General features: G+C 42.3%; 1 protein-coding gene across 6 annotated transcripts in view; it reads left to right on the top strand.

The window, feature by feature from the left end:
• Positions 1-14,225, top strand: part of PTPN13 (protein tyrosine phosphatase non-receptor type 13) — a 289,441-nt gene that overhangs the window by 84,931 nt on the left and 190,285 nt on the right. For all 6 annotated transcript variants that reach the window (XM_068233487.1, XM_068233483.1, XM_068233482.1 and 3 more), the window contains exon 2: positions 6,615-6,734. In XM_068233487.1, the coding sequence (XP_068089588.1) occupies positions 6,620-6,734 (115 nt within the window). In that variant the 5' untranslated portion in view covers positions 6,615-6,619. The remainder of the gene's footprint in view (positions 1-6,614; positions 6,735-14,225) is intronic.

The following is a 14,225-nucleotide window of genomic DNA, read 5'->3' as shown; positions in this document are numbered from 1 at the left end:
TCTGATCGATTCCATAGAATCGATCGATGGCTGAAATCGACCAGTGTATGGGCACCTTAAAGGGAACCTTAACTGGCGGGGAAAAAATAATTCACTTACCTGGGGGCTTTCCCAAGCCTCCTGCAGCCGTCCTGTGCCCGCGCCGGTCCTTCGGTGCCCTCCGGTCTCCCTCCGCCGCTAAGTTTCGTTTTCGGACGACTGCCAGTCGTCCTCGGGCAAAGCGTCATCTTCTTCCGCATTCCACGTCTTTACGACACTCTTTACGACGCTCTTTATGACGGGGAATGCGGAAGAAGATGACGCTTTGCCCGAGGACGACTGGCAGTCGTCCGAAAACGAAACTTAGCGGCGGAGGGAGACCGGAGGGCACCGAAGGACCGGCGCGGGAGGCTTGGGAAAGCCCCCAGGTAAGTGAATTATTTTTTCCCCGCCAGTTAAGGTTCCCTTTAAGATGAAGTCACAGAGGACGTAGATCTACTGTAGCGGTGGAGAAAATGGTTAAGCTGTGATATACTTGCTATTAACTATTTTTATGTCTTGTGCTTGTATAGTAATGTCACACAGTTCTTTATAGAGAACACATGATTACTGCAATGCATGTTTGCCTTCCAGAGGAAATGATTGTAGTATAGACACCCTGGGCCCTTCTCAATCCTGGGAGCAAAAATATTGCTTGATTCAAGTAAAATTGTCACCCTACACAGCATACACTTTACTGGCTTATGCAGTTGATTGTGATGCCAGTTGTGATAGGAATTGACCTGGCCCTTTAACATATTCCACTTGTGCAATAAAACACACATGACTTGAACATCAGGATTCTGCTTTTAAGCACATTAATAAACAATTCCTATTGGTTTCGTTAAGCTTTCTTTAATGCCTGCAGATTTTTTCCTTCTGCAGGAGAAGGTGTCCCAAATGAACAGCTGTACAACAAAAGGGTTTCTAGCTTGAGATTTTAGAGAATAAAGGCCCATACACACGTCGGATTTGCGCGAACGACGGGTCGTTTGAACGTTCCGTCGTTCGCACGTTTCCGCATGAAATCCGGCGTGTGTACAGACTATCGTTCGGGAGATAAGACTGGTTACCAGCGATCCGCCGGGCGGATCGCTGGTAACCAGTCTTATCTCCCGAACGATAGTCTGTACACACGCCGGATTTCATGCGGAAACGTGCGAACGACGGAACGTTCAAACGACCCGTCGTTCGCGCAAATCCGACGTGTGTATGGGCCTTCAGGAGGGCGAGTTAATCCTGGATCCCCAGGACTATACCTTGCTAATCTATGCTGCAGGCTAGGTCTTTAGGTGCCCAGATTGTAATGGAACTCATGTTATGCCAATGTATGCCTGCCAGGGGCCCCAGACTTTCTCAAATCGTTGGTGTCAATCTAGCAGAATACTTGCCATACTTTCATGAATCATTAAATTATCCATGCAAGCCTTACCTGCTACCGCATTAGGTTTTTTCCAGGCATGAACAATACATTGTATAGCTGCTACAAATGGATAGATAGCAACTTGGTTTGATGTTTTGTCCAAGCCTGCATAGAAATGTGACGTAAAGCAATCCAAGAATCACTGCATGCAACTATATTTCAACAAGTAGAAGTCCTAAAATCTTAGATCAAAACTCTGGTCTGAGTCTGGGACAGGACTGAAAGACACAAGCAATGGTATCATGAGCTCTGCGTTCTCTAAAATAGAGATCTGAATTGTGAAGGGGGTAGGAATCCTTTAAGCTATCCCTCCCCACCTTTTCCTGGTCCCTTGCACAGCACGTTTTTCAAAGTAACGGAAAATATCATTATCCACACCTCTTTTGCTCAGAAGTTGGATGGGTCTCCTGGCTACTAATGGTGAAGCTCCATGACATTGATCTCCCCAAGCTGTCCAAAGTGTTGCAATCATCTGTGCTATAATGAAAGTGTGATTGGCGTTGTAACACCCCCTCCCACTGCTGGCTGCACTCTATCCCTTGCTCTGTGGATTTTGACCAAGGAGTGTTCTTCCTGAACCTCACCAGGGTTCCTCACCAGGGTTTCTTATTGGTCTGTTGAACTGGCTAAAGTAGTTAATTTGACTTTTGCCTGTGACCTCTCACTGATCCTCTGATCTGACCAGTGGATCCACATTCCACCATAAGTTTCCCTAGAGACCTACTAAAACATATGTGAAATTTCGATTTCTGCCCCCCCCCCCCCCCTTCCACCAACATACCCTTGCAAAGTCCCACCCTATTAAGGACCGTGACACACAGTGGGACATCAACCTGACTGGTTCAGCCTCTCTGGAAATACCAGCCTCTATGGTAGAGAATGGGTTGACAAAGGCTTTTGTGTATAATTTTTTTTTTATCAGTAATAAAAACTTAACTCACTTTGCTATTTTTTGCAGTTCAGCCTTTCTTAACTGAATCATGCAAACCTATATCTGCATCAGTTAAGAGTATCTTGCTGGATTTTGTGCAGTGTCGTCATAATTTACACATCTCCATCTGGTTTTTTTTTTGGGGGGGTCCTCTCTTCTTTCAATAAACAGATGCAATTGGTGACCCCAGTAATGATCTTATATAGAAAGATCTAACAGAGCGCCAAGCAGTTGGTATAAGTTTCAGGTTGCACTTGAATTTGACCCCTTTATTTTCTCTGCCTATGAGTAATGTGAACCTTATGGTGTTTCCTCATATGCTTGCTGGTCACGGGTTTACATATGCTATTGTTTCTGGCCTCTTTCCAAAGAGGCTGTTAGCTTGGCATGCCTGTTCCTTTGATCATATGAATATAGTCATATTCCATGCTTTAATCAAAATCATTAAATTCTTGTTCTGAACAGAATTGTTGGTGTAAATAGTCAGGTATAGCACACAATAGCACTTTGTGAGTAGCTTCACTAATTTATCAAACTGAATAATTGAACAACTTAGGAGCTGAGCAAAAGTCAGGTGTTAAATCCCCAAGCTCTAGAGGAAAGTGCATGTATATTCATACACCTTGCCACCTGTAGGGCTTCTTGTAAATACATACTTTGCCTTCGCAGACTACTTTGATTCTTTGCTGTGGCATAATGCCTGATTTACTAAAGATTCCCAAGACCGAATATCTTAGGAGAGCATTAGTGATTCTGCAGGTCTGGCCTGGGTTACTAAAAGCTGACTAAAGATGTTTAGCTAGTCTCAGGCAGTTTACATGGGTTTCCTCCCAAAACATACTGGTTGGTTACTCCAATGAGGTACAGTTAGTGGTGGCAATTAACTGAGCTAGTCTCTACGATCTTGTGGAACATGATATAGCGCTATATAGATGCATAATAATTGAGAGGATTGCTGAAGGTTAGTAATTGTGTGATTACCGTTACGCACAATAACCTGCTAAGAGAACTTCTTTCTGTTTCATGGGTTTAGTTTTATCACCATGCATTTATATAGCGTTGACATTTTTTTGCCCGTAGTTTAAAGACTGTGAAATTATTCCCTTCACTAACTGTAATCCCTACTGTTGTCCTAATGCAATGTCCCTACCATAGTCTGAACACATTTTTGTTTGGGGAAGGTAGTAGACCATTTATAATTACATTTTAATTGGGCCCACTGTATTTACGCTAGAGTTTTTATTACACTGTACAGCTGATTGATTTATCAAGACATGTAAAAAGGTGAAGTGATCACCAGACCCACCAGTCATATTTCAGATTTTAAATGGAACAACAATTCTGATTGGTTAACCTAAGTGAACCACTTGTTATCTTTGCGCTGGTATTGATAATTCAGCCTCTGTATAGTTTTGTTAAAGAAATGAGTGCCGTGATGTTGTATATTAGCACAGTAATGAGAGAGCATTCTATGCTTACTTATAATGCTTTTATTTATTATTAAACCCTGCTTGTGGTGTAAGGTCTCATAAGTCATTCCAAAAGAGGATAAGCGTCAGCAATGCAGGTTAAGTTAAACTATTGGTTTACCACATGCTAATTAGCACAGAATGGTGGATGAGTCAGCATGTGCACTCTGCAGCTAGGGAGTTTATACTAACCACTGCAGACAGGGGGCTTTCTCACAACACCTGCTCTTTTGGAGATCATCTTTCATCCAATTTTGATTGGCCAATTTTACCACCTCCATGTTGCATAAGAGACAACAGATTTTAAAAACTATGAACAGATAGCGTAGGTAGGTGCTCATACCAAATGGAGGTGGTAAAATTGTCCAGTGATTGGCCAATCAAAATTGGATGTATGTATGTATGCATCCTTATGGTGTGTACACACTTGAAAGATGAATGAAAGATCTTATGGTGGGAATACACGAGTCGATCCGGCGGCTCGATTAGCCGCCGGATCGACCCGCCGCTTCCCCACCGCCGTCCGGATCGATTCCCACTCGTCCCCGCGGGAACTTCCTTATCTTCAGCTCGATTCCCCGCTATTGTCCGCCCGCCGGGATCAGCGGGGAATCGATCCGGCGGGTAATCGGACCTGTCGGAAATTATCAATCGAGCCACCAGCGGCTCGATTGATAAGGGCGCATCGACCAATGTATGTCCAGCATTAGACCAATTTTACCACCTTCTATGTAGTATGAGAGCCATACTCTACACAGTCTATTCTATTGAGCTGAACTCCCCATTAGATAAAAATCTTTGCTAGATGCTGCACACAAACATGCTGTACACATGCAACAGATCGGTATCTGCAAAAGATCTGTTCCTGCAAAAGATCCATTCCTGCAAAATGCATTCATAGTCTGAGATCTGCAGATAATCATACATACCTGTTTAACAGACGTTCATCTGCATATCTGACAATCATCTGCAGATCTGAAAATCCATCCTGGTGAATCTGATCTGCAGATAAATGTCTGTTAAACAAGGTGTGTATGAGGATCTGCAGATATCTTAAGGTGCATACACACGCACTACTAAAGAGAACGACGGGTCCATCAGACCTTCCCGCTGGGCGGTCGTTCTCCCGACAGTAGTGCGTGTGTACAGTCTGTCTGCAGACTGTTAAGGCTGTTTCTGAACGATCCGCTCAGCGGATCGTTCAGAATCAGTCTCATCAGTCCGCAGACAGACTGTACACACGCACTACTGCCGGGAGAACGACCGCGCAGCGGGAGGGTCTGATGGACCCGTCCTCTTTAGTAGAGCGTGTGTACGCACCTATAGACTATAAATGCATTTTGCAGGAACAGATCTTTTGCATGTGTACAGCATCTTTGTGTGAAGCATCTTGCAAAGATTTTTATCTGATGGGGAGTTCAGCTCAATAGAATAGACTATGTAGAGTATGGCTCCCATACTACATGGAAGGTGGTAAAATTGGTCTAAGATCTTTAATCTTTCAAATGTGTACACACCATTAGTCATGTAGCCTTCAAAATTTGACCTTTGTCAAATATGATCTGATTTCAAAATTCTGTTTTGCCATTTTCCTGCTCCCAATGCATAAACTACAAGAAACCAGCCCTTGACGGAAAAAAAAAAGTTCAAACTCTCAGTGGGTTTTAATGAATGTTGTGGCTATCAGTATTATATATTTACAATGTAATATTTTTGGAAGCTTATTTCTTTACTTTTGGGTTATTTCAGAGAAAGATGAGAAACGCTTTACCATGCTTTCAGCATCTGGTTTGCAGATGTTCTTACATTGTAATAGGGCAAAGTCCTGATTGTAGCTCTAAGAGAATGATCTACTAACAGTTACAAAAGTCATTGCCTAATTTGAGAGCATTTTTAACCCACTGCTACCAATCAAATGTTGAGTCATTAGTCTGCTAGTGTAATCTTGTGTTTGTCTTCCTGTTGAAGTTCTTGTCCACCTTCAGTCAACGTTTTCCCACACATTCCATATCCTGTTCTTCCCTTCACAGAATGTCATTCTTTTGAGGTAGGACTCAAAGTTCCAGCTCAGCAGTGCAGTTTTCGTACTTTCAGATCATATGAGATCATACCATGTCAGTAAAGCGGTTTCCCTCGCTGTCCTTTGGTCTCCTCTTCAAGCACAAGCATGCCTTGCTGCACTTGTGTGAGTACAACTGCATCTGTGCAGTAAGCCAGAGCCACTTGTGCACGAGTGGCTCCGTGCTAGTGCACATACACACACCCACACCCATCCTTGTTTTTATTCTATTTTTTTTTGTACATTTTTTTTTCCTGTTGCAGCTGCCTACAATAGTGCAACAGCTGCACCAGCAATTGATGCAAATGTTGCATTTGCGACAGAGTTGTTATAAATGCTGTGCTCTCCAGAGAAGCTCTGTTGCTGGGGTACCCGTCATTGTTCTGAGAACATAGTGAAGTGTTGCATAAGCGGATGTCCTTGATAATGAAACAGATGTCCACGACTATTCCAGGCTATCTTCTCCACATTCATTTATACAACCGAAAATGTGTCAAGCCTATTACCTGCTCACTGTCACGTTATCTGCATACACAGAGCCCAGACAGCACTTTATCAGCGTTCTTCAGATGGTCTACAGATGCCAAACAGAGCTTTGTTTTCACACCAGATTTTATTGTATTTGGTTTCAATGCTGATTGTTAAACACTGGAGATTTTGCTCTCTCTGCTTGTGCGGCGATTTACTAACCTGTCTGTCTCCTTCCTCATCCAGGTAATATGCATGTGTCACTTGCTGAAGCTTTGGAAGTTAGAGGGGGACCATTACAAGAAGAGGAAATATGGGCTGTACTAAACCAAAGTGCAGAAAGCCTACAGGAGCTGCTAAGGAAAGGTGGGATCTTTTTCATTTTATAAGTTAGCTTTTTTTAATGATATTATGATATTAGGTTTATGACCTAGATTTTATACCTGTATTTTTTTTTCTTTTATGTTTTGCGTGGTAGCTAAGTCCACATGAGCTCATAGTTAAAGGAAACTGAAGCGAAAAAAAAATATAATGAATTGTATGTGTAGTACGGATAATTAATAGAACATAAGTAGCAAAGAAAATAGTCTCATTTTTATTTTCAGCTATGTTTTTTTTTGTTTTAATAACATTGCATCATGCTCTAATATTTGCAGTTTACACACTACACTCAGCATGAATGATTTCACAGAGCAGGCTAGTGAACTTTTGAACTTTACTCTGCAGAAAAAAAACTAAATACAGTGACAGACACTTGAGATAATAAGCTTCAGAAGACAGCTCTCTGCAACTTTGAAAGTCGTGGAGCTCAGAGAAGCTCTTTTGCATAGTTAACTGGAGTTCCTTAACTCTTCCTATACTGGAAACAATATTCGACTCATATCCCTGCTGCTAATGTTTTATTTCTTAGCTGTACTACACATACAAATCATTATATAATTTTATTAGTCATTTTTATCATTAGTTTATTTTCACTTCAGATTCCCTTTAAAGGGAAACTGTAGTGAGAGGGATATGGAGGCTGCCATATTTATTACCTTTTAAAATATACCAATTGCCTGGAAGTCTTGCAAATCCCTTGACTGCAGCAGTTTCTGAATTGCACACCTGAAACAATCATGCTGGTAATATGGCAAGACTAAGGTCGAACTCTTCTGTGGCAGCTGCTAAAGACCATCTCAGGTGAGAAGCTAGTGTGTGTATGCCAGACCTGATAAGACAGCGAGAGAGCCGGAATGCTGCATTATCTTGCCTGACTGCAGCTCAATTCCATTTTTTCTCCTAAACTTCCCCCTCTGTTTTCGTTGCACATCATCCATCTGCCTCCCTCCATAGTAACAGAATGTGTCGCTAGTCTGCAAGCTAGGGTATGTGTCTGTGCAGCCTCGGTCATAAACTGTTTCCTGGGGAATCGTGTTGAGTGACAGTAGTTGGAAGTGTGTACCAGGCTTTAGCACCAAAGGAGAGTGGCAGTCTTGTGTATAACTGATCACACTGGATGCCGGAGCATAGAGGAATGGTAACACTGGGATTTCATTTACCATCTTTAAGTCATCCCTAAGTTACTTGGACTTTTGTGATGCCTGGGTGAGTTTAGCTGTAGGTCTGGTCACATAAATCCCTTAACTAGCTTTAAAACCGTGTGGTGACTGAGGATCTGGTCCAGGTGCATCTGAGTTTTATGGCTGGTGTATTGAGAAGTGCTTCTCATGGTCCTTTTCCACTAACTGCGATCTGCTTAAAAAGGCAGATCGCAGCTGTTTTGCCGATTGTCACAACACTGCTGTCTACAGGTAAATCGCAATCCTCATTTTCCTCTATTTGTTTTTGCCTGAATCCCAATCACTGGGATGCATGATTTTGGGTGTGATCGTGCTCCTTTCCCAATGCCTTTAATGCGAGTGGAAATTGCAGGTTGCGTGATCACAACGCAGCGCGATTGCTCGTACTTCCTAGTGGAAAAGGGCTACATGCTGTTCCTAATAAAGCAATTTGCATTTATGCTTCATCTATATGCCTGAGCCAGTGGTCTTGTTTTTGACATAAATTCTAATGTGGAACAGTCTTTAATGCATTTATCAATTTTACTAATTTCTCAAACATAATATATCAGTAAAGTACCAATCTTTAGCAAGATTATGTTAGTATTTTACTGGAAACGTAAACTTTGCAGCAGTAAACATTTCTTAGTACACAAAAAGATTATAGGGCAGTTTTATTTGATGACAGCTGTATGGATGCTACGCAGTAGTATATCATTCAGAATTGCCAAACCCAAACTGGTCTACTCAGTCCGCCTACTTAGCTACGTGCAATAACTGGCACTTTGTTACAGGCGGAAACACTTGTTTTAGTAGGCATGCTTAATCTTGCACTGAGTAATCAGAGAGGTGCAACAAAAGATGAGAGTTCACTAAATCATTTCTAAGGCAGTTGTAACTTTAATACTTTACATCTCTGATGTCACTGTTGTTACACATGCCTTAGTACTATTATTGTTATTATAAAGTTATACTGCACCACCATTTTACTTGGTGCTATACAGAGTAAACACTTGCAGATATGGTAAACCACCTGAATGTGACAATTATTACTACAAACCTTATTTAATAAAACCTACAGCAGTTATGAGACATCCCTGCCCTTTTGACTGTTTATAGATTGTCTGCTAAAAGCCAATGAAGCTGTAGTTCTAATTATGATCCCTTTTTCTTTGTAGGTAATCAGTGTGATTATAGTATGCCTGTGGTTGATGATGATGTCATTCGGTATTGGTAACAACCAATAATTAAGCATAAGCTCTATTCCTAATTAGAACTTTTTCTTTGTAGGTGATGGATGTGAATGTATGTATTTGGTTGATGACTAAAAGTTTGATTGATGTCAGTAACTGGAGATTGCATTAGGCCACTACATTTTTTTCCCAAGCACTCAGCGCTCCCATACAGCTCTTGATTTTGCAGGACAGTCAACTTTTCTATCCAATAGAACGGAGAATGGATACGGCAACATGGCCATCCAATTGATATTTTGATCGGGTGCATGGCGGTAACGGTGTCAAATATCCCGACAACTGACATACCCTGGCCAGCAGACCTGAACGATTTTAGGAAAAAATTGAGTTGAGTGATTTCTGTCTGAAATCACAATTTTGATTTGATTCACGATTTCCTTCAAATCAAGCTTTATTCCCCTTCTGTACCTCTCTGTCCCACTGTGCGCCCTTTGTCTGTGTCCCCTCTGTGTCTCTCCATGTGCCCCCCTATGGGCTTTGCTCTGTGCCCCCCTATGGGCCTTGCTCTGTGTCCCCCTATGGGCCTCTCTCTGTGCCCCCTTAGGGTCTCTCTCTTGCCTCTTTGTGTCACTCTTTGTGCCCCCTCTGGGTTTCTCTGTGCACCCTCTGTGTCTTTCTCTGTCTCTCTCTGTGCCCCCTCTGTGTCTCTCTGTGCCTGCTCTGTGCCTCTCTGTGCCTGCTCTGTGCCTCTCTATGCCCACTGTGGGTCTCTCTGTCTCTCTCTGAGCCCGCTACGTGTTTCTCTGTGCCCGCTCTATATCTTCTCTGTGTCTCTCTGCACCCCCTCTGTCCCCCAAGCTGCAGCAGTGCTGGACGGTATGTCCAGCACTGCTGCAGTGCACGAGTCCAGCTATGTGCATCAAGATTTACTGCTTGTATGTGATGTGACATACAGGAACCAGGAAGTACGCCGTGCACAAGAGCTGGCAAATGGCGAGATAGGATGGACAACATTGCACTCGTGCAAAAGTTATGTGCAACACTGCTGATGCTGTGGGTCGCGCACTTCGGGACTTAGGGGAAGTTTGAAGCCGCTTCTTTAAACTTCCCCATGCGAAAATTAAGTCATCGCGGAAATCAGCGCTTTGACAATTCCAAAATCGTGATCTTGGGGATCGCGATTTTGGTTTAAATTTGATTGATCCTTCAGGCAGGCCTACCGCCCAGTGTCCCCTTAGTGCAAGTGTATGTGCAGTTGGGAAAGCTCGTCTGTCATGCTGGCATGAATTTTGGCCTCATCCGGTGTCTGGTGTCATCACGAGCATCTGTACCATGTGACACCAGCATATGTACAGGCATTCGTGGTGACGCCAAACACCAGAGGAGGTTAGGATTCATGCCGGCATGAGACTGGTGAGACACTGTACGGGAAGGGAGGCACACATATACAGTTAAGGGGCGGAAGCAGGACAATTTCCAGTTGATTTCATGCTGAAATCGATTGGAAACCCACCGTGCAGTGTATGGGCAGGCAATAGATGTAAGTCTACCTACAGAATAGTTATCTGGACTGTCTCCTGGTTCTGCTACATCACTTAACTTCAGCTGCTTCTTCTCAGTCACTGTATAGATTTTTCCTTCTCAACTACCAGTTCTCTATTGAGGTTCCACCAGTTTTAATGAACCAGCAAAGACCATCATCTGCAGTGCAGTATTTAACTGGTCACCCCATCCCCTCATAGTTAGTTTTTATAATCTTCTTGCCAGACCTGACTGTATCCCACAGTCTAGCTCTAATTGTGCTCTGTGAAAAGTATTCTTGTAGGTTTCTGTCTTGTGAATAGGAGCTTGTAAAGTGCTGCTTGTGTATTGGCTTTAGATTCAGAGAAAATTAGAGTCAGACCTTACAGTCTGAGAACACTGCATGCCAAAGTTTCATAGCTGTAATAGTTGTCAGATCGGCAACTGATTTCCCATTGCTTTCCAGATCTCTCTTTTACTGCTTGGTCACCCCCATCTTCTCCATACGCTGCACCAACAATATTGCTTTTCCTTGCAATAGCAGTGTCTTTTAGAAAGTAGAGATGGTCAATGTGTGTAACTTGGCCAATGAGATGCAGCTGCCCCTGTTGTGCCTGATCACAAAACAACCATTGTGCCAGTCCATTTTGCTGCCCCCTGGACCCACCATTGCAGTTGATTAACCTGTTGGGGCAGCTGATTTCGGCATGTTATGTCTTAGTTTCGAAAAGTTTTTATTGAACAGCAGTCAATTGCATATGAATCATCACATCATTGACTAAACTTGGCCCATTGGGACGCATCAATAACAACATATAGAACATATTATAAAAGCTACAGATTGTACTAGGCAATGTGATGGACTATCAGTCATAGGAGACATTAGTATCAAGGGAAAAGAGGTAGTGGCAAGACAACCTGCAAGACAAATTAAGCCTCGTTTTAATTCCAAATTCGAGTAGCTTCCTACTCGGAAGCTCATCGCTACTTGCCATTGAGGATGAAATTAAATAACTGTATAAGAAAGGGTGTCGGTGTTTTGCGGCATTTCTTATATAGCTGTAACGCCATCTGGGCCAGGCGCCTTACCGGTTTTCAAGTGTTTGATCGCTGCATCGATCTCAAGGTGTGTAACGGACATGTTAAGGGTAGAAGCTTTATCCGGTCTAAGAAATGGAGTGGCAGTATTATGGAGGAAGGCATCTATTCTAGGGGTATCCTTGGAGGTTTGATGGGAAGAATACAGGTTGGTATAATAATCGGCAAATTCTGTAAAGGGTCAGATGTGGTTAGACTAGAGGATAAAAGCGCAGCATCTATGATCGAGTATGTCCTATGTGCATGGGAATAAAATGAATACCCTCTCTGATGAGGATTGAATTCTCTCCAAGTGTCAACCAGTAGGACTGACTACAAAAGGCCAGTTAAGGTGACTGCTTGCTGAGGTTGCTTGGATGTAACAATTTGGTGAGACCTATCCATGCTGGGGTTTGGGGCAATATTGAAATCTCCAGCCCATATGAACTGGGTGTGTGAGCGATGTCTGATTTGACTTTTAGCACCGTTACTGCCTGAATCGGAGCTTCAGGTGGAATATAAATATTGACGATACATAAATTAGTGGATTGAACTGACCCAGGCATGTATGTCTTTATCTTGCAAGCGGGGAATAAAACTTTATTTGAACTATCTAAAACTTGTTTGTTCAAGAGCACACAGGGCAGTGGAAGTCTAAAATGGAATACACTAGGGTTGAGATCCCTTCAGTTTAGCAATACACTTCTGGTGAAATGCTGTTCCAGAAAACTGGTTTGGATAAGGGGTTTTACTTTTTATTTTTATACTTTGAACTGTTGCGCGTTTTTTTTTTTTACTAGTGAGGATGCATTTTCTGATTAAGGATTTCCCTGCCTGTGTTTTGAAATTCTTGAAAATACTGGGATTATGAAGCAGTCTTCAGCAGGATATGTGTATGATTATGTGTTGTGTATGTTCTATAGTAGTGTTTCTCAATATTATTTTGGTATGTACCCCTTTTGAAAGTCTGTGCTCATAAAATACCCCTTGATATTTAGTAGGGATGATATCAAGTACCCATTTACACAGATATATTTAATAATAGTACTGCACAGGGCCATTGTTTTGGAACAGTTTCCAGGCACCTACTATTGCATTTAATTAGCGAAAATACTACAGTACGTCCCGGGTATCTGGCACATGTGGGGATTGCCTGGCTTAAATGTAACTTTTAACCTCCCCCCCCACATAGCAAATGCACAGCAGCGCACAGCGGAAACCGCTTACAAATGCTACAGACACCGGTTCTCTTTACTTCCTGTAGCTGTTTGGCTGCATCCTCTGTATGGCACTTGATGCATGCATGGGACCCGATGTGGGTCAAATGACACTCCAGGAGCCGTAAGAGGATGCAGCAGGCAGCTGTAGAAGTGAAGAGGACTGCTGTTCGGAGCTTTTATTAGTTGCATCTGCTGCACGCTGCTTTGCAAAATGAAAGAGGCATGCCCCCATAGCTTCCCCCCTGACAGACAGTTAGTTGAGACTTCCGGGTGGTAGAGTTCCAGTTCCAATTTTCTAAAACTCTACATTTGTTATACTCCACTACATCAAGCCCAAGTATATATGGACCCATCAGAAGTATCCCCTGTGGTACGAATACCACTGCTTGAGAACATAGGTTCTATAGAACTGAACGATTGCATTAACCACACCTATGCTTGTTTGGATGATAACAGATGGTATTTATTAATTTAATGCGTTTGCACTTAGATAAGTAGTGGTTCACTTTATTAGATTGACAGCTTTGAAAAACAAACAAACAAAAAACTTCAGGCTGCACATCCTTTTAAAAGCAGTGTAATTTTAGAAATTGTTCCATGGTCTGTGACGCTGAAATGCTTAGTCACTGTTGACACAGTTTAAATTAATCATGAATATACAAAGAACATGCTGCAGTACAAAACCTATATAACGATACCCACCCATATGTCATGATCGCACCTAATCTCAACCCTGAAAGTGTGTGTGTGGTGTGGCAGGGGTACACACTGCTCACATTTTAGTTTGTTGTTATTGCATATATTGGTTTTTGGCCCTGGTTACTGTTGGCTTTGTGCAAATAAAAGTAATGGTGTTTTTTTTCCACTTTATTATAGTCTAGTATTCAATACCAAAATACTGTGTGATTTATAATTTTTTTTCAAACAAGTTGTTATCAAAAACTACTTAGGATGATGCAATACGTTCTTTAAGTCAGCTGGTGCAGCTCCAAATACAGTAATCCGTATTGATGTGACCCTTATGGCTGCTCATTAGACACATTTTTACTGCAGCCCAGCTAGGTCACTACAGGTTACACTCAATACAAATCTTCCAGGCACTGATGGTGGTTTCTTGACTTTTCTGAGCAGAGAGGGGCGCATGCCACTTGATTTTATATAAAAAAGAAAAATACCTGGGTGCCCATCAGTTTGTAGGAACATTGCAAACAAATGGAACTGTGTTATTGCACAACAATGATAGGAATTGTCAGACAGTGTTTGATATTCTGTCAGTGATGAACTTCAGTCCCTATGGCAGACGTA

This window comes from Hyperolius riggenbachi, chromosome 1, assembly GCF_040937935.1.
Source record: "Hyperolius riggenbachi isolate aHypRig1 chromosome 1, aHypRig1.pri, whole genome shotgun sequence".
Classification (NCBI taxonomy): Eukaryota; Metazoa; Chordata; class Amphibia; order Anura; family Hyperoliidae; genus Hyperolius; species Hyperolius riggenbachi.
Note: the sequence above shows the minus strand (reverse complement) of the source record. Positions and strands in the feature narration are given on the sequence as shown.